This window comes from Apodemus sylvaticus, chromosome 19 (genome assembly GCF_947179515.1).
Source record: "Apodemus sylvaticus chromosome 19, mApoSyl1.1, whole genome shotgun sequence".
NCBI lineage: Eukaryota > Metazoa > Chordata > Mammalia > Rodentia > Muridae > Apodemus > Apodemus sylvaticus.
The window spans coordinates 11,371,238-11,397,317 of record NC_067490.1 but is presented as its reverse complement, the minus strand read 5'-3'; the positions used below and the strand labels follow the sequence as shown (position 1 = coordinate 11,397,317).

Sequence of the window (26,080 nt, the reverse complement as noted above, 5' to 3'; positions counted from 1 at the left end):
ATCCAACTAACTGCACTAAATTAAGGTATACATTTGTGTGTGGATGCAGGCAGAGGGACAGCGTGAAGGGGTGATTCTGTCCTTCAAACCTGTGGTTTCCAGGGATCAAACAGGTTATCAGGCTTGGTGGCAGGAATTTTTACCAGCTGAGCCATTTTGCTAGACCCTCACTTAAAGGTGTTTTTTTTTTTAAGTTTGTTTGTTTCCTTTTCTACAACTTGACATACCCTGTCTCATTCTGCCTTAAAGAACCATACCCATCTATGCTGTTTAACAGCACACAGTCTGACTCCTTAGACACAGCCCCAACACTCCCTGAGATGTGGCTGCTGCCAGGAGCTGGCCAACCCACTGCTGCCCTGCTGCCCTGAGAAAGCAGTCTCCATTTCCCTGCCATACCTCTAGAGATGCCCCACCTAACTAACACACAGGCTGGGCCCAGAACGCCCTCCTCTCTCCAGCTGACCTCAAGGCTTAGCATCCTCCTCATACCCCACTGGAGACCCTGCCCCTGACATCTCCTTATCAAGAAAGCAACATTCCTTAGACCCTAACTGTAGGTCGGGTTCCCAACACAGCCTCCAGGCAGATGTCTGAGTTCCAGGTCTTTGGATCAAGCCTTGGGAGGGGACTGGCCTCCACTTCTCTGGACCTCCGAGGCCCCTCCTCTGCCCTCCCTGTCCTCCTGGTCCCAGTGAGAGCTGGACCTAGCAGGAACCCCTTGGGCAGGCTTGCTCTGCCCTCCCCCTCTTGCCCCTCAAGCTGGGGCAGCAGCGAGTGGTGGATAAATGAACATTTACTGGATTAACACAGGTCTCCGGTGAACCATCCCCCGTTCTCCCATCATCCCATGAATCTTCAGATGTTATTAATAAATTAGCAAATATCATAGATGTCGAGCTTTCAAAACCTTTCACCTTCTGGTGAAGCAATCCCATCACGCTCATCTCCAAGCCCCTCAGTCAGCATTCCCTCCATGTCTGCACAGTGAGCCCCTTGGAGACCCTCGAAAACTGCTTACTATCCAAAGGATCTTGCCAGAGGCATTAATTATCTCCCAGAGATTTTTTTCTGGACTTTAATAAAGGGGCTAAATTTCAGGCTGAGATACTGCACAAAATGCCTTGGGTTTCACAATACTAGGCCTAGAAGGAGAGAGCTAGACACATAGCCACTGTTGCCCTTGCCTGCTGGAGTGACGTAATGATGCTATGTAGCACAGACATGGTATGAGAAATGACAGTCATGGCGAATAAATGAATCAGTCCGTCTGATTCCTTCTGGGAGTCCTGAGAACACGACAGGCTCAGTGAGAGTCTCCCAGAGCCAGTGCTAGCCTATAGCAAGGGGAGCCACAAAGGCGGAAATACTGCTGACTGAGGAACCGGCCCCAGAGGTCTGCAGATTCCCCAGGAAAGAGATGATCTGGAGAGCTTGTGGAGCATTTTGTTGTCGTTGGTTTTAATTGGTTAAAGATTCCCCATGGGCTGGAGAGATGGCTCAGCGGTTAAGAGCACAGATTGCTCTTCCAGAGGTCCTGAGTTCAATTCCCAGCAACCACATGGTGACTCCGACCATCTGTAATGGGATCTGATGCCCTCTTCTGGTGTGTCTGAAGACAGCTACAGTGTACTTATAATAAATAAATAAATAAATAAATAAATAAATATTCCTGACCCTGAGTCATTATCACCCAATAAATTAAAAAAAAACACCTCCCTTCAGAAAAAAAAAAAAAGAGTCCCAATTAATCATAATTTTTAAAGATTCCTCAGATGTGCCCAGGGTGCTAGGTTCAGAGGACTCAAGAACCACCCCTCCCCAGCCCCCGCCACCACTCACAGACCACCACAGGCTAAGGCATTACCAACAGGCAGGTGCCCATCCACTCGGACACCAGGACGTCCACCTTCTCGGGCAGCACCACATCCTCCACCTTCTGCTGGAACACAGTGATTGTGTCAGCAAAGCCATTCTGCAGGACCAGCTGGCCGGTGTGTTGGGCCATGTCGCTGGCTTCCACTGCATACACCTGAGGCAGGAAGGGTGCCCATTAGCACATGACCTGATCCCCTATACACACACACACACACAGAGACACACACACACACACACACACACACACACACGCACACGCACACGCACACGCACACACACACTCACACACACACACACACACACACACACACCGAGGCATGTGACCTCTGTTCTCCCAAATCACAATCAGTCCTGGAACGGTGGTGGCAGGGGACTCCGTGATGTGAACAGAGGCCTGTGGCAGGCATGCCAAGCCATCAGCACTCTTGTAGTCTGGACTCCCGGGATACTGGAGGAAGTACCACTGATGACTCTGCCTGCTAGCTGAGCCTCCTCAACAAACGCATCCCAACTGCAGGCAGCCGGGACCCCAGCTCTGCTGGGTGGGCTCCCCTATGGGACACATACACCCTGAAGTCACAAAACAAGTGCCCAGGACAATAAATAGCAGTGTACTGGCTGGTTTTGTGGGTCAACTTGACACAAGCTAGAGTCATCAGAGAAAAAGGAGCCTCGGTTGAGGGGATGCCTCTGTGAGATCCAGCTGTAAGCCATTTTCTCAGTGATCGCAGGGAAGGGCAGGACCCATTGTGGGTGGGGCCGTCCCTGGGCTGGTGGTCCTTGGTTCTACAAGAAGACAGACCAAGAAAGGCACGGGAAGCAAGCCACTAAGCAGAATCCTTCCATGGCCTCCGCATCAGCTCCTGCCTACAGGTTCCTGCCCTGTGTGAGTTCCTGTCCTGACCTTCTTTGGTAATAATAAACAGCAATGTGGATGTATCAGCCAAATAAATGTTTTCCTCCCCAACTTGCTTCTTGGTCATGGTGCTTTTCACAGCAATAATAATCCTAAGACAGACAGCAAGTATGGGGACACCCGTATAGATGCTCAAGGGAGAACTGCAGGAGTATCTGGATGTTACTCCTCACTGGCAGTCTCTGGGTTCAGTCAGCACTGTCCTGTACTGGCTTCTTGGCTATCCTATCAGGTTGTCATGAGGCCACAGCATACCTCAGCACAGATAAAAGGGACAAGAAAAAGGCCAAGGGCCCATACTGGGGCAGGTCAACTGTATGCAACCCAGCGCAGTCGTATGCACCCACCTAAAACTACAGTGAGCTAAAGTAACACCTCACAAGTGTCCTACTGACAGACTCTCTGTCCCCGATGTGGTTTTGTTCCCACTTCAGTTGTTCACAGCCCAAATGGTATGTCATCAGCTCAGCTGTAGATGGGCCAGTGGCCTGCTTCCCTCTCAAGAGCAGAAAGCAAACCACATGGTGGCCACCTGTCCAGCCAGCTGCCACCCAGGCCCACAGCTGGCGGGCACAGGTGAGGGCAGATGCACTTACTGCCTTGGGCCGGGCATGGTGTGCACAGAAGAGGCTGATGATGCCGGTGCCACAGCCCACATCCAGGATGACCTTGTCCTTCAGGGACTCCTTGTTCTGCAGGATGACACTGTGGTACTTGGTTGTCCGAGGCTGGTCAGCCAACATCTCCAGGTGAAGTTTCTAAAAGCACATAAAGAATTACTGTAAGTGCCTGTCCTTGAACTGCAGACAACAGGGAACACGGATTACGCATCTATCCTATTCCTAAAGTGATTAACAACCCAAAAGATCTTTGGTTTTTATAACCAAAAGATCAAAAATGCCCAAAAATGATAAAAGCAAGAGCGGACAGTGTAAGAAGGGAGGCTTCTGGAACTGTCCCGGATCAGTCCAGGATTACCTCTGTACCTCCCAAATCGCTGAGGTCGGTATACCACCCCTCAGGAGTCCGTGTGTCAAACGGACATCGAGTTCTAAATACGTCTGGAGATGATAACAGAACTTTGGAGACATGCAGACCGAGCAAAGGAAGCACAAGCAGTGTCACTGGAGATTCTGGGGCCTTCCTTTGCCAGGGTGGAGGAAGACCGCCACCCAGCAGTGACAGTGAACCAGACACACCCAAGGATGAGCACACCCGACATGAGAAGCACCTTAAAACTGCCACAGAGAACGAGGTCTACAACCACAGGGAAGGGGAGGCCAACGAAAGCGCCATCGCTTCTTTCCAATCACGTACCCACCTGCAGGGTACCATGTTTACCATGGAGAAAAGCACAAGATGCTAATAACTATACCAATGCCAACACCTAACACTACAAGGAAAATGCTAAAGAGAATGAACAGGAGACTCCAGAAAGAAACCCTCGAAGTGCACTGTGGGATATATCCAGCATTTGTCTGTATCTGGAGCTGGATGCAGGTTATTTAGAGGACAAACGAAGGCAAAATGTCTTATTCTTAACAGCAAGGTTTCATGAAATTCCACATGAGGTTTTCATAGTTTAGCACAGAATTCTAGCTGTTCTAACGAGAGCGGCCTCATACCGAGGGAAGCTGAGCGGCCACTGTGGTGTGTGCAAAGCTGCCTCTGTCTTTCTTTCATCTTACCTTTCCTGAAGGGGCTAAAAGCTGTCTTGTTTCATTCTGTTTAGGGGAGGAATGTTTTTTTCTTAATTTATATGATTTTATGTATATGGGTATTGTGCCTGCATGTATGCCTGTGCCTGGTACCCATGGAGGCCAGAATAGGGCGTCAGAGTCCCTGGAATTAGAATTATAGATGGCTGGGAACCACCATGTAGATACTGGGAATCGAACTTGGGTCTTTTAGAAGAGCAGTCAGTGCTCTTATCTGCTGAGCCATCTCTCCGGCCCATGGACTATAAAAGCTTTTATCGTATATACACATCAGAGCAAGCCCCTGATTAGACGCTGTCCTTTGTAAGAGCTGCCTCAGTCACCGTGTCTCCTCACCGCACTAGAACAGGGACGGAGGCAATGGCCCAGCTCCTCCTTTCTCCCCTCAACCTCGAATCTGTAATGTCTGCCTTACAAACGACTCATTCTTACCTCGTTTTAAGCAAGGCTGCACCTTGAGCCATAGGGTTACTGACCTCCAACAGTGAGAAGATAAAAAGACTACAGGTAGTACTAGTATTGTTGCTTAAATTATATAACTTTTCTACTTATATTTTAAAATGAAACATACTACTTTAAAAATTAAAAAAAAAAAAGCTGAGAAAAGTAAAATTAGGAATTTTTGGCTCTAATATTTAGCCAGAGTCAGCAGATGACAGCAATAGGTCAGTCAGTCCACCAAAGGGGCTTTTACATTTTTTAAAAGATTGATTTATTGATTAATTGATTGATTATATAAATTATATATATATATATATATATATATATATATATTCACTGTAGCTATCTTCAGACACACCAGAAGAGGGTATCGGACTCCATTACAGATGGTTGTGAGCCACCATGTGGTTGCTGGGAATTGAACTCAAGACCTTTAGAAGAACAGTCAGTGCTCTTAACCACTGAGCCATCTCTCCAGGCCAAGGGCTTTTACATTTTAATATATTCCTATATTTAAGGAAAAGAAAACCATATGGAGATAAATGAGAGGTACATGAATGTCACATTCCTGTGTCCATGCGTAAAGCTCTGGTGTACCACAAGCACATTCACGTCAAGTATCACGCACAGCGCCCAGTCACTCCATGGTGACAGAGCAGAATATCCTAAGACCCAAGTGTGTCTGAGTTCACAGGAAGGTCTGCATCTCCACCCTGAACACTAAGAGGAGCCCCACCCCAACCCCCTTCCCACCCCTCCCCCAGCTGAACAGAGAGTCTGGAAGGCAATACCAGAGTTCCATAGCTGTCGAAGTACTCCTCGTCCTGCCAGGTGTCCTCGGGGTCATAGTCCTCCAGTTGCTTCCCAAGGTGGTTCGCGGGGATGTACCCACAGCAGCCTGCACGCTCACCCCACCACCAGTCCGCTGTGGTCTGTCTCAGGATAAGGATTTTTTCTCCTCTCAAAAAGCTGAGCTGGAAAACAGTCACCAGCATAGGAAGTTACTGTTGGAGAGAATCCAGCTGACTGGCATCTCATCAATAACTGGGTAGTTAAAGTCCCCACTGTTGGTGACCAAATCACAATGACCTCGGTGATCACCAACAACCTGGAAGGAAAGAAAGAAAGAAAGAAAGAAAGAAAGAAAGAAAGAAAGAAAGAAAGAAAGAAAGAAAGAAAGAAAGAAAGAAAGAAAGAAAGAAAGAAAGAAAGAAAGAAAAGAAAAGAAAAGAAAAGAAAGAAAGAAAGAAAGAAAGAAAGAAAGAAAGAAAGAAAGAAAGAAAGAAAGAAAGGGAAAGGAAAGGAAAGGAAAGGAAGGAAAGAAAAGAAAAGGAAAGGAAGGAAAGGAAGGAAGGAAGGAAGGAAGGAAGGAAAGAAAGAAAGAAAGAAAGAAAGAAAGAAAGAAAGAAAGAAAGAAAGAAAGAAAGAAAGAAAGAAAGAAAGCAATAGCAAGATAAAAGTGTTGTGTGGGGACAGCCATCAGAAAGAACACAGCCTAACCAACATTCTTTTCTTACATTTACGAGTGTGTGTGTGTGTGTGTGTGTGCATTTGCCTCGGTATATGCACTGAGGCCAGAGTGTTCCCTGTACCATGTAGGTTCCGGGGATCCAACTCAGGCTGTTAGCCAGTACTTTACCCACTGAGCTGTCTTGCCTAACACTTAAAACCAAAGGCAGGCAGCTATGTGTGGCTGGTTCAGTTGCAAGACTCCACAGACGTGTTCCTACCAGACTTAAGAACATAGGACGGTTGATAGCCTTGCTGTTCTGTGACCAGGAGGGTTCTATACCGAGTTCTCAAAGCAGGGAGATGCTTCCCCTCGTCCTGCAGGCATCTCTATACCCTGATAGGGTAGTCTACTAGGGTAAGACATGAACAGTCACACGCAGATCTTGCTTAATCTTGTAAACGTGGGTTCCACATAAGTCACAGTATGAGGAGCAATCGCAGGTACCTGTGTCTCGTCGGTGGCTGTATAGTCTGCAATGGCCACGAACTCCTCAGGTTGCAGCTGCAGCTGTAGCTGTGCCCCGTCCTGCAGGAGCTGCATCTCACAGCCATAGTCCACGGGATCTTCCTCCTACCGCCGGCAAGGACAGACAGAAGGACAACACTGTGAGCTTTGTTGTCCGTAGATGCCTCTCTCTCTGTCTACCAAGTGATGGTTTCAGACATCCATGCGAGCAAGTATTTGTTATTCAACCCATCTGAGCCACCTTCGCTAGCATACTTAGGGCTGTCACCTCCAGTCTATCTTTGTATCTCCAAGGCAGGATGACTTAGAATGTCTACAGAAGCAGGAAGAAGGGGGTGCTGGTCTTCAGCTTTATCAGCATACCTCCCAAGAGGGCTACTAAATTGATGACAAAGATACCACTGCTTGTTGGACTCCAGGGACTTCTTCAGACCCAACAGTAATGACACTAGGCAGTTATAGCAAGGGCCTATGGAAGGTGCTGGAAACTGGTATAAATCTCCACCATACTGTAAACAGCTCAAGCAACCCAGCTAGGACCTAGGCTGCTAAGACTTAGCAAGTCTATGCATGGTCTGTGTCCTATAGCCACCATCTATCAGAGTAAACATGCCTTAAAGACATACCGGGAGCTAAACAGGCAGTCTGGTGATTAAGGGCCCTGGCTGTTCTCCCAGAGGATTCAAGTTCCCCAGAACCCACGTGACAGCTCACAACCATCTGAAATTCCAGTCCCAGGAGATCTGATACCTTCTAGCCTCTGCAGGCACTGCATGCATATGGAACATACACACACATGCAAGCAAAACAGCCATATACATAAAATAATAGGATTTACAAAAAAACAAACCATGACTTCAATACAGCCAACATAATCAAAACTACCTAAGAGATAATGTTTATCTTTTTTATGATGCCTCAAACAATGATGCTAAAAACAGCAAACTGCTTTCTTAGGACCTTTAAATTTGACCATATTGATGCATTTCTGCCATCCCTAACTATAAGCAGTGTGGGTGTCTCATAATGCCGCCTACGTAAAGCAATTCATGTCGTGTTTTTTTTTTTATCTCCATATTAGTTTTTAAACTGCTTAATCTCTAAACTTCCTTCTAAGTTATACGTTTTTTGACAATGTAACTTCAGAAGCCCAGATGACCGCATCTTCCCTCTCAGGATGCCCGGGGCTTTATCTAGCCTGTGTAGTCTCCCTATGTGTGCTGACAAGATGCACTAGCTTGGCTTTGCTCTGACTCATCCAAACATTCTTTCCACATGAGTCAAGAATCTAGCTTTGCCTGAGTGGATATACGTCACGGAGAACAAAAACGTCACATTTTGGGGCTGGGAGATGACTTGGGTAGTCAAAAGCACTGGCTGCTCTTTCAGAGGTCATGAGTTCAATTCCCAGCTCCCACACTGCACGTCATAACTGTCTGTAACTCCAGTTCCAGGGGATCTGACAAACATATTATAGATATATATGCAGGCAAACAGGAAAGCACAGAATAAAAAAATAATCACATTTCTGGTACCTGTGTAATACTCCAGTCTATGAATTATCTGAACTTACTTATCCAATCTCCTTCATTTGAATATACAGACTACTATTAGTCTCCCCTGTTATCAATTATTCATTTGCTTGAACACAAATCATCTTGCATGTGCTTGAGAAATTCCTGCGGATAAACTCCTGAAGTGTAACGCTGGTCAAGACTATCATTTCTCCTCCTTGTCTGAGGATGTTGTTTCTTGTTATTTTGAGACAAGGGTTCACTGTGTAGTTCTGGCTGGCCTAAAACTCACGGTGTAGACCAGGCTGCCCTCAAGTGCTGGCCTTTGCCTCCAAAGTGCCAAGAGCCTGGTGAGTGCCACCACACTCTCTGCCCAAGACCTTCACTTCTGTTGCTTCATGATACCCCAAATGTCCCCAGGACTGTACCGCGACTCAGTGAGACCGAGACTGTCCCGCTGAGCATAAGTGTGAAGAAGCCATGTTCCTCGGTAACAGCAAATGCTGATCATGTCATCTGTGCCTGTCTGTTGAGTGACGATTACTGTCTGTCCTGCGTTCCCTCCTGCCTGCCTTAGTGTGGCCAATTACCAGTCTCCAAGCATTTACTGGGCCTGTTTCAAGTTTGCTAAGTGCCCATTTGTACTCCTGACATTTCTCCTATTGCGGCATGTCTTAAGTGTAGTATGTCTGCCTCTGGCACGCCCTCCACCCACTACACCTCTCTCCCTAGTAAGTAAACACTTGAGACCCACCCCAGGCTGCCTTCCAACTTCCCCTCCCCCCAACATCCTCTCTTTTTCTCATTCTCTCTCTTCATCTTTCTCTCCCTCTCTCCTTTTTCTAAGTAGACTTCCCCCTTTCAACACAGCTTTTTTTGTGATCAATACCTTATACAGCCTCCTTTTTACAGTTCAACTTTCTTATATAATGTCTTATAGAAAATGCTAATTAGCTACTGAATTCTGCTTGATTCTTCAGTCAGCCTCTGAGTTTCTCCTGACATCATTTCCTATCACAGAAATCTTGTGTGTGCGCGTCCTTATACAAAGACTTTTTTCCTGGGGAAGAAACTGTCCAGATCAAAGGGTAAATCTTTTTTTTTTTTTATAGTATATAATAGAGTTTATTCTGGGCATGGGGTGGGGAGTTAGGGTAATAATACCGGCAGAGAAAGGCAGAGAGAAAGAGAGAGAGAGAGAGAGAAAAGAGAGGAGAAGAGAAGAGAAGAGAAGAGAAGAGAAGAGAAGAGAAGAGAAGAGAAGTAGAGGAGTAGAGAAATAGGGGCCAGCCATGAGCATGTGGAGAGATGGGGGAGGGGATGGGGGAAGGGAAGAGCAAGAGTAATGGGTAAATCTTTTCCAAAGATACATCATGCTCTTCCAATCTAAGGCCCACCACTGCCCACTCTGCCACCAACGGGGTACCCTCTGCCTCACCACTTGGCAACCACAGCCTTCACTGATGCTTCAACGTGTGCTGGAGACCAGTATTAAGGGCATCTCCGGTATTTGCTTCTTCAACCATCACGGTGTCACCTTTATATATTCTGCTTCCCCATCTAACCTCTGTGGGATTGAAAGACCTCTTTCCACAGTACAGATCTGCTCTGGGATCTCGAATGAATGTCTTTCCAAAAATACTGTTCTTCTCCTTACTTGTTTAGAATTTGTAAAGTCAAAGTCAGGCGGAGGCCAAGAGAAATAACAGTGTGCAAGATCTACTGTGAGTCTGGAAACCAGCAGTATGGTTTCCAGCTCCCCACCCCAACACCCCCCCCCCATAACCCCAGCACTGCAGGGAGAAGAGAGGCCACTGGAGTTTCCTGGCTGCCGGCCTAGCCCCTTAGTTCATCAAGAGACCTTGTCTTAAAGGCAGAGAACAAGAGCGCTGCAAACCCAACATAATGGGCAGAAAACAACGAGACAGTGGAAAAGAAGTGACACCTAAAACCATCTTCAGAAACTAAAGTGAAAACCGGGCCATGTGAGAGACAAATTTAATCCCAGCACTCAGGAGGCAGGCAGGTCTGTGTGAACTTAAGGTTCCAGGCCAGGCTACAGCGTGAGTCCCACGCCAAAGAAATTAAAGCAAAATGTATTTTCATTCAAACCAAGGTTGCCACAGCATATCACAAGAACCTCATGCTACTAACCACAGAAACGAGTTGCTGAGGCTGAAGAAACTGAGCCTACATGGAAACTAAGAACACAAGAAAGAGGCTGGGGGCTGCTCAAGCGGCTGGGGGGCGGCTCAAGCGGCTGGGGGGCGGCTCAAGCGGCTGGGGCGGCTCGGCAGTTTGGCTGTCCTTCCAAAGTTCAATTCCTAGCAACCAAATGGTGGCTTGTGATCATCTATAAAGGGATCTGCTGCCCTCTTCTGGCATGCAGGTGTATAAGCATACAGAGCACTCCCACATTTAAGTAAATACATTAAAAAAAAAAAAATTAAAAGGTTAACGAATGCAAGAAAAGACAGAGGAGAAACCACTTCTCATACTTCATTAAAAACCTTTGTTCCAGAGGGAAATTGCAACCCCACAGGAAGAACAACATTGGCTGGCTGGACCATCCAGTGCCCCCGGGGACTAAACCAACCACGCAGTGTACATGGAGGGATCCATGGCTCCAGAAACATATGTAGCAGAGGATGGCCTTGTCTGACATCAATGGGAGGGGAGGCCCCAGTGTAGGGGGATACTGGAGCGGTGGGTGGGAGAGGGTGGGTGTGTGCGGGAACATTCTCAGAGAAGCAAAGGGGAGGGAAGAGACGGCAGATTGGGATGGGGGGGGTTGTGGAGGGGTAACCAGGAAGTGGGATATCATTTGAGATGTAAACAAATGGAATAATTAATAAAAAATTGCTAAAAAAATAACTTTATTCCATGTAAAGCCAGAAGTGATCATCTCTCCAGAAGTTCATAGCACCTGTGAATTAATGTTACAATGAATTGAAACTGGAAAATAAAAATAACTCAAAAGACTTTTATACCATGAAGTAGAAAGTCTAACATAGGTGAAGAATGTGCAGACCAACTCTCTGGCTAGCTACCAAGACAAGATATAAAGGTATAGCCAGTAAACCAGTAAATGCAACGCATAGAATTCTATCAATTGTCTTATTAACCCAAAACTGGGCAGAAATGGAAAATGTATAAACAAGGACGGTAACAAACAGAAAACAAATAGCAATGTGTTATTTGTTTCTCTCATTACATTCAACATTGATAAACTAAAGCACTCCATCACCAGGGCAGAAACTACGAACAACATAAACAACCTAAAAATGGCAGGCACGGTGGTGTGTCTGAGCTCCCAGAGCTCAGGAGACGGAGGCATGAGGCTTCCTGGAGATTGCTGGCCAGGCGGGTAAGGCATAAACTGTTGAGCTCTGGGCCCATGAGAGGCCCTGCATCTAAGGAGATAGATGCTATTCTTGAGGATGACACCCAAGCTTGTTCCTCGGGCCTCCATAAACACACACATATGTGCACATATAAGACATACGTGCACGTACACATATGTGTCATACATACAGTCATAGAAAAGATCTATGACCAAAAACCATTTGATCTTCATGACAGGGATGGGGCACCACATCCAAAACAAGCAATTTCACAAAGTGGGCCGCAATAAATTTCACAAGGGCTAAAATTATAGCACATGTCACAGACTCCAGCCAAATGTGATTAAGCCAGAGCTCAGTCATAAAATAATAATAGGTAGCTCCCAATTGTGGGGCCAGCAAGATGGCCCAGCATGTAACAGTGCTTCTTGCACAGGTCAGACAGCCTAGGTTCAATCCCCAGATCCCGTGGAAGGAAAGAATAAAGTGCTGGAAATTGCCCTTTGACCCCCATGTATAAGCCATGACATTCACGTGCCTGCACATGAACACATGTGTACCAACCAATGATAATAAAATAAAGATAATTCCCTAATATTTAGAAAGCAAGAGACTTCCAAATAGTGAGACAATTTTTCTAATTTCCATTATGATGCATTAAAACTATTTTAACAGTAATGAAAACATGGAACATTTCAACAGATGAGGTGCAGATAAAACAGTGTTTCGAGGGAAAGTTAGTCTTTAAAGCTCAAAAGTTAGAGAAGAAATATTTAAAGTTAGTGATACAGTCTGCCATGTCAAGATGCCAAAAAATGAGATTCAATCTTAAAAGAAAATATTAGTAAAAATCAGAAATCAAACAGAAAAAAAGAGAAATTCAACAAAAAACTGATTTTTTTTAACATGGTAAAATGGGCCCTGACAAAAGAAAATATAAATTCCTAGAATAGCACCTCTTCCCTGGTAGGGGCCAGTATTAATAGACACTGCTGAGATACTCCAAAGAGTCACACATCACTGGGGTAATAAGCAGCCATTTCTAAGTAACTTAACTGACGGCAATTATAGTGTTATCTGTGACACTATTGTTGGCTGCTGAAGATCGGTGGTCACAGGAAGTCACTTGGATCAAAAGTATGCGGTCCTTCCACCCTCACAGCTCCACAGAGCCATCCATCCATCACTGGGTCTCTAACCTGAAGCACCAGCTATGGCGACAGGTCCTCACCACAGCACCGTGGGAGACGAGGAAGGGGATGTGGACTACATCTGAGCTCCCAACGAAAGGTTAACAGTGAGATGTAAACCCTCTGCGTAGTGGTTTAGAGACCCCAGCATCCCTGCACAAAACTCAAGGCGCTGCACATTCACAGACAGAGCACGTGCAGGAGACCCAGCAGGGGCCAAACCGCCCAGGTAACACTCCATAGCTGCAGACACAGCAATGCCACCAACACGAGCCTCAGAAAACACACACAGCAAACTCAAACTTTGCTCAGGGATCCTTCATGTTGTTCGACTGGACTGCTTAGTTCTGGCTGGCCTAGAAACATAAGTTCATGAAGGTTCAGACGGTGCACAAGCAGACACAAAGCAGTTGTGTGCCTCTAGAAATAGAAAGAACGGTTCTGAGTTTGAGAACAGATTATGATGTTAATTTTATTTGTCTCTGTGTGTGTGTGTGTGGTGTGTGCATGCTTTGAGGAAACTTAATATTTACATTTCTCAACAGAAAAACTGGGCATTCATAGAATTAAAACATTTGGCGGCTGAAAATGGAAAATAATTAAGTAAATAAAAAAATTCCTACATATAAAAATGCCAGTAGCTGGACATGGAGGTATTTTTAATCCCAGTGTTCAGAAGTCAAAGGCAGGCTGATCTCTATGAATTTGAGACCAGTCTAGTTACCTACCAGATCCAGGGATACACAGTAAGACCCTATATCAATAAGTTAAGTAATTAAATAAATTAAAACCCAAGGGATGGCAAACCATTAAAAGAAAAAAATTGCTGAAGCTGACACCACAGACATGAAAATCTTTGATTTTTTAAAAGCTTTTTATTTTAATAGTCATTTCATTAACTGTACATAATCAATATTCCTTAAGATTGAAGGAGACCTTTTCTCTAGTGACACGAATCAAACTGTATATACGTACCCAAGGAGGAAAACAGCTCGCCAGCACGGATCTTCTCCAGTACCAAGCACTTTCCTGGTCCTATGCTAAGACCATCTAACAACAGGTACAAACTGCGACATCGGAAGCATGCTAAAGGGTTCCCTGATGTGTTCATGACACTCAGCATGGGACCTAATGATCAGGCACATCCCCCTGCCTCAGTGTTCTCTAAACTCAAGCATCCTCCTGCTGGCCACGACCCTGAGAAACAAGGAGAGTGACATCACAGCTGTGAGCTGGTGCTGTCCCTTTGTATGATCATTATACGTGGCTCTTACATACCAGAACTGGGATGACCTGTGACTCACTGCTGGGACCGTCACCTGGTGTCTCCATAGCTCAATGAGATCATGTCTCACAACTGGTGCGTTACTTCATTTTCTCTTCAGTGTCTACTTGAACGAAGAGAGAAAAACACAAAATGTTACACTGCTTGGTCACTAAACTCATTTCGCCTCTACAGTTTACTGTATGTGTAAGGAACAGTACAAGAACAGAGTTTTATCATCACAATTCATTAGAGGGTTTTTAAAATTAAAAACTCCAAACACTGTGTGCTTTCTTTAATATGCTAGGTATTACATTCATTCCTCTGAAGTCTCTTTTTACGTAGAATAAATCGGTGTCAGTTTCTCAAATTTAAACACCTTTCCTAGTACTTGACCTAACCCACCGGCAGAACGGAAATCCTCATGCCCAGACACCCTCCTGTTTTTTAATTCTATTTTTTCAGAGGCAATGTAACCCTACTGGTAGGCTCTGAGATTAACTTCAATTACATCGATTCTTTGTTTAAACGCCTGTTGTGCTTCCAGATCTAGGCTTCATTCTTCATGACAACTAGAATCACAAATAATTTACAATTAATATTTTCAATGAAAAGCGTGGGAAGGTGCCTTCAGGAAGAAAAACAATGAATTGCAGCGGCCTCCAGGCCAAGCGGGTGAGGCCATAGAGGCCATAGAGGCCAAGAATATAGAGGCATGGGGGGCGTGGCTCGAGATACAGAAGACAGGTGGGCGTGGTTCTAGAAGGGCGTGGCTCTAGGAGCCAGTGGAGGTGCACAGCGGAATTAAGAGGTACCACGAAAGGAGGGGGCAAAGGGCGGGCGTTGCTGAGAAAGGGGGAGGCTGGAATAGAACCTTCGAGAGGGCACTCTGAGTCTCCAGAGGGGGCGGAGGCCTCAGTGCTCGGGAGACACACAGACACACACACACACACACACACACACACACACACACACACACACACACACACACGGAAGACCTTTTGCCTAGCATGCCCCGCCTCACCTGCGATCGAGATGTGTCCAAGCTGTCCATTAAGAAACCTACCTCAGCCGCGTTTCTCCGCTGAATTCTAGGCTATACCAGAAAGGAACCAACGATGCCCACCCGAAGCCTGAGCCGCCGCCCTGGACCTGCGCAAGCGCTGAGCACTCGGGCTGGCCGAAGAGCACGCCCCGCCCAGGACTCAGTGTCCTGCGCAAGCGCAGTGTGTATGAACTCAGTATTGAGTGATGTACATAGCCTCAAGACAAGGGTTCTCTCTGAGTGCTTGTCACTCAGCGCAGGCGCATTTCACGTTCCTGCTTCCGGCCCATCGCTTTGGGCCTCAAGGCTGCAAGAAGCAGGTGAGGAAGTGTAGGAATCAGCTCATCCGGAGATTTGTGGGAAGACTGGGCGTCGGGTCGGAGACCACAGGTGGAGTAGACCGCGCCCCCAGAGGATTCGAACCAAAGCAGCAGTCAGAAGCGGGAGTGCGTACTAGCGCTACCCTGAGTGTCCCTGGGGCTGCTGATGTGTTTGATGTCCTTCTCCGAATGCCTAATAACCTAGTTTTGATCCGAATCAGCTTCTGCGGAGTGGGGACTCCTACAGGATCTCGGACCAAGTTTTGATCGCGGCCTGGGGTGGTGCCTCATCCCCCAACTCAGTAACCAACACAGCTACTGAGATACAAGACACACTAGAGGCTCCAAATCTTGAAGACCCTGTGCTGAAGGGGTTGGGGGCGAGAGGGGTTGATCGCACTGACGTCAGGTAACCCTGAGCAAGGCTTTCTCTACTAGTAATCCCTTTATGCGACTCTAGGTATCTAAAATAGTCACACAAATCAAACATTTACCGATAACGAATCAGAAAAGAGTTTATTTTAAAACTCAGCATACACATAATTTTACCACTTATTAGAGACAAAAGCAGATTTCCATACTAATTATGCAGATGCATTTGTCCAATATAACCTAGATACTTTGATACATGCTGAGGAATGACAGGAAAATATTAAAATTCTCTGTTTTCTGTAATTAAACCATTATGCTTCAGTGCATGCAGTTCACAACATAATGGTTCCAAACCTGCTACGCAGCATCTCAGTGTTTGCAAGGCTTGGTGTGAGACCTAATGTTGACAGCCTGCTGGAGCCACCCAGCTCAGTCTCCAAGCACTAGGATCAACCCTTGATGATGTAATATGGGAGAGGGTATCTGTGGTGGTTGAATGAAGAGTGTGGTTTTGTAAGTACAGCATAAAAAGTAGATTCTAGGGGCTGGGGATGACTCAGCAGTTAAGACTGCGCCCTGCTTTTGTAGAAGATCCAAGTTTGGTTCCAGCACCTGTGTTAGGTGGCCCACAAACCACCTGTAACTCCAGCTCCAGAGGGCTCACTGCCTCTGGCCTCCCGGATTAGCTACACACTTGCACATATCCGCGCGCGCGCACACACACACACACACACACACCTACACATAATTTTTAAAAGTAAAAATAAATCCTTTTATCCAGGTATGGTGGCCCACACCATTAAACCCAGCACTTGGGAGGCAGAGGCAGGTGGATTTCTGAGTTCGAGGCCAGCCTGGTCTACAGGGTGAGTTCCAGGCGAGCCAGGTCTATACAGAGAAACCCTGTCTCGAAAAACTAGGAAAAAAAATTCTCTTTTTAAAAAGTGGAGTCGAGTGCCTGCAGAGATGTCTCAGTGGCTAAGAGCGCTTGGTGCTCCTGCAGCGGACCTGAACTGAATCCCCAGCATCCAGATTAGACCGCTCACAAGCACCTGTAATTCTAGTTCCGGGATCTCATGCCCTCGGCACCTGAATGCATGCAGCACACATATAGGTAACCAGGCACACCCACATTTTTTTAAAAGTGGATTCTGATGTAGTTACCTTAGTTTTAATTGTAAAGCCTGATTGGCTTTACAACCTGTCTGTTAAAGAAAACACTGTAACAAAACTTGTAACCAAATGTAACAAATATATACATCTTGGTTAGTGCAACGCTACAGAGTACAACCAAGAGATAAAAGAGTAATAGAGCTATCTTAGCTGCACCCAGTAAGGGGAGCACTGGAGTTATTCCTGCGGCAAGGACCCTCCCTCACATAGCCTTCCCCTCATTCTCCCCCCCTTCCTCCCTACCCCATGAGAAACTGTAGGGATTTTACTCAAGGAGTCTGCAAACTTGATATAGGGGAGCCCTTCAGAAACAGCACATTTCTGAGAGTGCACAGTTGAAAGTCATAGTACAAGGAAAGACAGTAGTCAAGTTTCTGGGCATAAGGAGCCTGAGGTCATGGCCCATCCGTGTATTCCAAGGTTAAGATGGTGAGCAAGGGGCCGACTGTGGTGGCGCACACCTTTAATCCCAGTGCTCAGAAGGTAAAGGCCAACAGATCTCTGTGAGTTCGAGGCCAGTCTGGTCTACAAAGTGAGTCCAGGACAGCCAAGGCTACCCAGAGAGACCATGTCTCGAAAAAATAGACAAACAACCAAATAAAACAAGATAGGTGAGCAGAAACATTTCTGAAAAGGTTTGGTTTTCCCACAAAGTTTACCATGAAAAAGGACACTATGAAAGTGTCTTAATAGGACACCATCAAAGTGTTTGTCACTAAAGGTGCCTTCCTTGCATGGCGGCTAACTAAATTCAGCATGGTTTCTGGGGCTTAGTTACAAGAACTCATAAAACTTGTACCTGGTTTCCCTTAGATGGCCCTCATCCTATGAGGCAGCTCCGTGTAAAACAGCCCACCATGCTGAGACCACATTCCAGCCTTCCAACTGCGCGTCCTTCAGACCAACTCAAGTGCCAGTGACCTTGGTTGACACTGTGTGGGAAGAGTAAGCCAGCCCTGAATTCATGAGATTTAATAAAATGTAGTAGGTTTTTTTTCCCCATTCAGCCACACATTTTGGGATAGCTTGCAGCAATAGGAACTGTTAGAATGTATCTTTCCTATGTGTGTGGTACTGGACGGTGTGAGCCACTGGTGGCAGAGTGCTAGCCAGTTCGTAAGGTCTTTAATCATCTCTGACAGCTATGAGGAGAAGCACGGAAGACTTATGAAGTGGGAGACTTCCAATGGATTGTTACTTACGAGGGGCCCCAAAAGCTCAGCAATGGAAACTGCTGTGCAGAAGCCATCCTGCTGAGTTGCAGAAATGCTCCTAGAAAAAGTGAGACTTGAGGAGTCAAAGACAAGTCCGCTGTACTAAGCAGTAGTCATGCATTTCTGCTTGTGGTTCTGGAGATGGGGGAAGCCAAGAACAGACAACAGGCTTCCTGCTGTATCACAGCGGCAGGGGAGAACGCTAGAGAACGCTGAATTTACTTTCATAATAAACAATCTGGGAACACGAACACGTCAGCCATAGGGGCCCCAGTTCTTTCTTACAGGGAAGAAAACTGCCGAGGAGAGCCACCCTTTCAGGCCCACCCCTACACATCTTTCCTCTTTTAGCCATTCTCTTTCTTACAGGACTTGCTTTAAATATAGAAAGCGCTTAAGGGCTGGGTACAAAGTTCGGTTGGCAGAGTGTCTGCCTGGTATGCATGAAGGTCTGGTTTGATTCCTCGGCAACTGCATAAAACAGGTGCAGTGGCCTATGCCTTCATCCTGCTCCTCAGAGGAGATGGATTCCTAAGAATTAATGTTCACATGGGCGGTGGTGGTGCAAATAATCCCAGCCCTTGGAAAGCAGAGGCAGGAAGATCTCTGAGGCTTTAAAGTGTCCTGAGTCTTTAGAGTGTCTCTCTGGTCTCCAGGACCCTGTCTCGAAGATAAATAAATTAATAAATGGTATTTTGGCTACATAAGACCCTGCTGAAAAGTTAAATAACTGCAGAAAGCAGTTTAACAACTATATATACATATAATTTACAAAAAGAACAATCACCAAAAAGTTATAACTTAGAAAAAAAATTTTTTTAAAGCACATAGTTTTAATGCCTGCACTCAGAAGGAAGAGGCAGGTAGAGGATCTCTAGGTTTGAAGCTAGCCTGGTCTGCTTGGTGAGTTCCAGGATAGCCAGGGCTATATAGGGAAATCCAGGCTTAAAAACAAATAACCAAACAAGCTAGGCAGTTGTGGTGTATGTCCTTAATCCCAGCACTCAGGAGGCAGAAGCAGGTGGATCTCAGTGAGTTTGAAACCAGCCTGGTCTACATAGATAGTTCCAGGACAGCCAAATCTACACAAAGAAACCCTGTCTCAAACAAACAAACAAAGGAACAAGCAAACAGTTTTTATATAGTCTACTGGAGACTGGACCTAAGGCCACACATATGCCGGATCCTGGCAAAATTTTGTGTTAACTTGACACAAGCAAGAGTCATCCTGGAAAATGAGATCAATTGAGAAAATACCACAGATCGCTTGCTGGCAAGTCTGTGGGCAATCTCTTGATTTCAATCGTTTCGGGAGAGCCCAGATCACTGTGGGTGGGTGGTAGTGCTACTCCTGGGCAGGGGGTTCTGAGTTCTATAGGATTGTAAGAGCCAGAATATCAGGGAGTTTGCTGTGAGACTGTGTCTCCTCCTAATGTCAGAAGCTACACCCATAGAGTCTCAACAACATGGATGCCCAGACATGAGCCGGATAAGGGTGACACGGCTGGGCACGCCGGAGTGGATGGGGCCAAACCCAGGAAACCACGGTCACATGCAAAGAACAGTGGGCAGTGGAGGAAAGCTGGGGATGGCAGAGGTGGTCTATCTCAGGGAAGAGCACACAAAGTGGTTGTCTGGTGCCACATGATCATCCCTGAGGACACACAAGTAACAATCTAGGCACTGAGTTATATTTAGAATATATGTGTGTGTGCATGTGTGTGTATGTATATACATATATTCATATACATACATATACATATTCATATACACCTTCACCTACACATATACATGCAATAACAATTAGTGAAACAAGCGACCATATACTTAAAAGGAGAGTTGGGAAAGACATATGGGAGGGTTTGGAAGGAGGAAAGGGGACAGAGAACTGTAATTAGATTGTAATCTCAAAAATAAAAAGGGGGAGGGTGCTGGAGAGATGGGCTCAGCAGTTACGAGCACTGCTCTTCCAAAGGTCCCGGGTTCAAATCCCAGCCACCGCATGGTGGCTCACAACCATCCGAAATGAGATCTGACGCCCTCTTCTGGTGTGTCTGAAGACAGCCACAGTGTGCTTAGATATAATAATAAATCTTTAGACCGGAGGGGTGGGGTGTTGACTGGAGTGAGCAACCTTCATTCCCAACAACCACGTGATGGCTCACAACCATCAATATAGTTATAGTGTACTCATATACAATAAATAAATAAATAAAATCTTTAAAATGTAAAATAAATAAAGGAAAAATGGGTTAAAGAATCATATACTGAGAACAGATCTGAAGTGTTGGACTAAAGACTCAGCTAGGGTTAGCGGAGACCAGAACCACTGCATTGAAGCCTTTGCTTGCTTTATGGTGACAGCTGATGCTGGTTATCTGGGGTGAGACGTTAGCAGAGAGTAAAAGACCAGCATCGTTAAAGTGAAATCTGGGGGTATCTCCTCAGGCTTGGCCCGCACACAGAAGCTGTGGTCCACAGTGGTGCAGCAAGCGCCTCGTGGTGTAGGCAGACTTGGTCATGGGGAAGAATCACTCAGGTGGTGCTGGTTGTGAAGGCATGAAGGGATCACGGAGAGCGGCTGAGGCGTGGCACTGGGTGGCAGGCCTTGCCGTCCTCAAGGGAAGCCAGGAGAGGCCAATGGTAAGGGTGGGCCTCGGTGGCCGGCCGTGGAGCTCAGCAAATGGGAGATAGCAGTACCATGAGATGAAGACCAAGGACAGCGGCAGCTGCAGCGTGGAACTCTGAGCCTGTGAGGAATGGGAGGCGGGGCGGGAGGTGCGGGGAGAAGAGGAATTGCCCTGACTTGGAGGCAGAGATATCCAGTACCTACACGCACGGACACATGAATCTAATGCCCACAGAGGCCAGAATGGGCCGTCATATCCTAGCCACCACGTGGGTACTGGATATCAAACCTCGATGCTCCAGAAGGGCCGCCAATACTCTTAACCAACCTGGGGCATTTTATTTAAATGATGGATATAGGAGGTCTACTTCACTATGGACGGTGCCATCTCTAGGAAGGTGGTCCTAGGCTGTAGTGGTGATTTTGTTAAACTGCTTTGGGCCCTGTTGGGCCGCACATGCTACACCTGCCCAAGAGTTCTCTGGATTCTCGAATGAAACACACACACACACACACACACACACACACACACAGCAGCTAATTTTGATATGCCTTGACTAGCTCAATGGCTGGGCAGTTCTAAATCTACCTATGGCCAGCACACACTTCCCTCCTATATGCCTAGCTCAACACCTTCTAAATTCAGATTTCTATCTTCGTTGCCTTGTTACGTTCTGGGCAGCACCCCCACAGGGCCGCATCCCCTTTCCACCTATATTGCTGGCTGATTTCTCTCCTGCAGCTCTTAAATCTGATCCTTCTGCCTTCAAGTTGTGGTGATTTCTCATCCTCCCCACCCCCCCTCACCCCCCCAACCTCTCCCTCTTGCCCATACAATCTAAAAGTCCCGCTTCTGTCTCCTTGCCCAGCCATTGGCTGTACAGCAGTTCTTGATTACCAATTGAAACCAGCTGTGGGCAGGGACTCTCTTTGGGAGCTGAATTAGGACAACGCATTAGAACCGATTCCCAATACTGGATGGTAGAAGAAAGCAGGCTGAGCAAGCCATGAGAAACAAGCCAGTAAAGATTCCTCCACAGTTTCTGCTTCTGCTCCTGCCTCCAGGTTCTTGCCTCAAGTCCCAGCCCTCAGTGATGAACTTCCCGGAAGTTAGATGAAATAACTAACCCTTTCCTCCCCAAGTTGCTTGTGATCATGGTGTTTATCACAGGAATAGAAACCCAAGACAAGCTTTTAGTGACATCTCAGCCTTTTTATTGTTGTTGTGTGTTCATGTGTGTGCACAAGAACGCAGAGGTCAGTGGACAAACTAAGGTGGACTCACCCCCTTTTGTTTCTTTGTTTCTCATTGGCCAGGAACTTGCCAAGTGGCCTACGTGCTCCAGCACTAGTTTATTTTAAAACAGGTTCTTTCCTTTTTGACCAGACTGGCCTTGATTTCATGATCCTCCTGCCTCAGATTCCTGGGATCTGAATAGCTGGGATTTTAAGCCAATGACTAAAGACCTAACATAAAAATCCTTTCTGTTAGCTGGGCAGTGGTGGCCTTTAGTTCCAGCACTTGGGAGGCAGAGGCAAGCCAATCTCTGAGTTCGAGGCCAGCCTGGTCTACAGAGTGAGTTCCAGGACAGCCAGGGCTACACAGAGAAACCCTGTCTCAAAAAAAAAAAAATCCTTTCTGTTCCCATAAAGAGTGGGACATTTCCTGTGTTGCGGGTGTTCAGAGGTGGCATTGCACCACAATTGGAACAGGGATTCTATAAGAAGCCCCAAGCTCAGACCTTAGCTTTGACACTTACCAGTGATATAAAGGAGTGATCTTCCTTTGAACCTTGTGATGGTTTGTATATGCTCATTCCAGGGAGTGGCACTATTAGAAGGTGTGTCCTTGCTGGAGAAAGTGTATCACTGTGGGGATGGACGTGTAGATCTTCCTCCTAGCTGCCTGAGCATGCCCAGTCTGTTCCTGGCTTCCTTTGGATAAAGATGTAGAACCCTCAGCTCCTCCTGCACCATTCCTGCCTGGATGCTGCCATGCTTCTGCCTTGATGACAATGGACTGAATCTCTGAACCTGTAAGCCAGCCCCAAGTAAATGTTGTCTTTTACAAAACTTGCATTGGTCATGGTGTCTGTTCACAGCAGTAAAACCCTAACTAAGACAAACCCCAAGTTCCCTCATGATGAAATGCCTTTTTTCCTGAATAGACCAAACATATGACCCCTGGACAGGAAATGTCATGTATCCTTTGATAAACTGTACCATGAGTGCTTGGCTACACTGTGGATGCTTCCTCTTAACAAACAGTGCAATGCTCCCATGAGCAGCCTCAAGCCCAGGGACACACCCATCACTCAACATCTTTGCCTCTAGATCTGCTCTGCTGCATTGGAGCCGTCAGGCCTGATTGCCAAGCACATGGTCCCTGCAGGAGTTCCCTGCCTGGGGTGGACACATGGCCATCACGCTAGGTGCAGAACTCTGGTGCACATAGGTGCCAGAGGTGGGGAGGTGTTGTTGTTGCTCATGTTGCAAAGTCAACCTTGAATTACACCTGATGCCCCACTGGGTACAGTGGCCTGTCTTATATCCCCACTGCACTGTCTAATGGCAACACACACACATACACACAACACACATGCACATGCCTTTAACATGCATTTAACACCCATAAACATATACACATAGGTACACACAAAACCACAAGTGCACACACAAAACTACAAATACATACACACACACCACCACTGCCACCATCATCACCACCACCACTACCTATGACCCAGCACACAGGCTGAATGTGAAGCTATTACAGCCAGGGCTAAGTACACATGTGAACTCTGTTATTAAGGCAGCAGGTGGCTTCTCTCTGGGAGAGTCAACAGGCACTGGTGACTCTGATTCTTGGAGGATCCGAGTTTGTTTTAAAAGCTCTGATTACATAAAATCTGTCTTTGTCTGCCTTTGTGTGCTATGGCTCATCTGGAGGAAGCCCCACACAGACAGGAAGCAGAAAGGCTGTGCTGTTCCAATGGGGAACAATGCCAGCCAAGGCCACGCGGGTACTACCCACAAGCTCAATTTAGAAATGTGCAAAAATCCTGCTCAAGAAATCCTGAATGCTTCAATAGGTACAGATTATAGTAGTTAAATAAGCGGCATAAAAACATTATATAAATGCAATAATCAAAATACATTATGTGCAGGTACAAAAATGTCACAATGAAACCCACTGTCTGTAATTAGTACATGCTAATATATTAATAAAATTAATTAATTAATTAATAAAAATTGCATAAGATACATTCAGAAGCACAAAACTAGCTTTAAATGCGTGTCAACATGTCACAAAAATATACCAACGTACTCAAAGTTATTCCTTTACATTTTATTTATCTTATTTTTTAGAGACAGGGTCTCACTAAGTGGCTCTGGCTGGCCTAGAACTCACTCTGTAGGCTAGACCAGGCTGGCCCTGAACTCACAGAGATCCACAGGCCCTCTGCATCCTGCCTTCTGGGATTAAAAGCATACACCACCACACCCAGGTGGCTCCTTTAAATTTTAATCCCAAAGTCATTTTGATTACATTCTCACGTTTCATTCATATTAACCATCAGTTTCACTGTCAGATTCTAATTATTCTTTATTTAAATCTCTAAAGAAGGCTAATGTCTTAGTCAGGGTTTCTATTCCTGCACAAACCAAGAAGCAAGTTGGGGAGGAAAGGGTTTATTGAGCTTACACTTCCACATTGCAGTTCATCACTAAAGGAAGTCAGGACTGGAACTCAAGCAAGTCAGGAAGCAGGAGTTGATGCAGAGGGCATGGAGGGATGTTCCTTACTGGCTTGCTTTCCCTGGCTTACTCAGCCTGCTCTCTTATAGAACCCAAGAGCACCAGCCCAGGGATGGCACCACCCACAAGGGGCCCTCCCCACTTGATCACTGGAAAATGCCCCACAGCTGAGTCTCATGGAGGCACTTCCCCAACTGAAGCTCCTTTCTCTGTGATAACTCCAGCCTGTGTCAAGTTGACACACAGAACCAGTCCGCACAGCTAACTTCTTCCCACTTCCTGCCATTTTTATTGGAGCTAGATCAAAACCAAACTGCAGAAGCCTCAGTTTTCATGGACCTAGCCATCAGTTGTCCACTTGGAAGGAGATAGCCGAATGCTGTGTGACGTTCTGGGACCAGTGCATGCCTTAAAATGGACAAAGCCACCATGCTGGGTGACTATGTGAAGGATAATGCTTCCCATTGAGTTAAAAGAAAAACAAACAAGATAGGTGAGCCTGAGTTTTTTTTTCAACCTTAAACTTGCCATGATTGGATAGCATCTCCCAGATGTTTTTGTTTGTTTGTTTTATGTTTTAAAAGTGTAATTAAAACATGCAGGAGAGTCCCACAAAGGCTCATTGCAGCTTTACTTTTGACTGCTTCCCGGGCATTAGTTCCAATATTTCTCTCACACTTTTAAGAAATTTTAGGAGTACCGAGTGTTGTGATCATAAAAAGAGAAATAAGAATATGTTTTACGAGCCGGGCTGTGGAGCACACCTTTAATCCCAGCACTTGGGAGGCAGAGGCAGGTGGATTTCTGAGTCCGAGGCCAGCCTGGTCTACAGAGTGAGTTCCAGGATAGCCAGGGCTACACAGAGAAATCCTGTCTGGAAAACAAACAAACAAAAATAAATAATAATAAGTTCTATGGCGGTGTGGGGGAAGGGGGTGCCCCAGTGGGCCTGTGCTGAGACATCCCTTCCCCCTGAGGGACCACACACCGGTATAGTATAGAACAGAGTTTATTCAGGGCATGGGGAGGGGAGTTAAGAGGGTAGTAGAGGCAGAGAAAGGCAGAGAGAAGGAGAGAGTAGAAAAGTAGAGGCCGCCATGACCACGTGGGAGAGAGGGGGAGGGGAGGGGAGGGGGACGGGAAGAGCCCAAGAGGGCAAGAGAGAGGCTGAGAGAGTAAGAGGCAAGAGAGAGGGTGAGCAGCCACTTTTATAGTGGGCCAGGCCTACCTGGCTGTTGCCAGGTAACGGTGGGGCGGGGCATACCTGGCTGTTGCCAGGTAGCTGTGGGGTGGATCTTAGACAGAATCCTAAAACCAAATACACT

The 26,080-nt window shown here is 46.3% G+C and overlaps 1 protein-coding gene across 2 annotated transcripts in view; it reads right to left on the bottom strand.

Annotated features, from left to right (window-relative positions):
- Positions 1-15,449, bottom strand: part of Prmt2 (protein arginine methyltransferase 2) — a 25,093-nt gene extending 9,644 nt beyond the window's left edge. Inside the window, exons 1-6 of one of the 2 annotated variants that reach the window (XM_052164595.1) lie at positions 15,310-15,449; positions 14,258-14,370; positions 6,911-7,036; positions 5,745-5,927; positions 3,391-3,552; positions 1,868-2,032 (exon numbers count right to left, since the gene is read on the bottom strand). In XM_052164595.1, the coding sequence (XP_052020555.1) occupies positions 1,868-2,032; positions 3,391-3,552; positions 5,745-5,927; positions 6,911-7,036; positions 14,258-14,311 (690 nt within the window). In that variant the 5' untranslated portion in view covers positions 14,312-14,370; positions 15,310-15,449. The remainder of the gene's footprint in view (positions 1-1,867; positions 2,033-3,390; positions 3,553-5,744; positions 5,928-6,910; positions 7,037-14,257; positions 14,371-15,309) is intronic. The other variant, XM_052164594.1, reaches the window with a different exon arrangement.
- Positions 15,450-26,080: the final 10,631 nt, after the last annotated feature.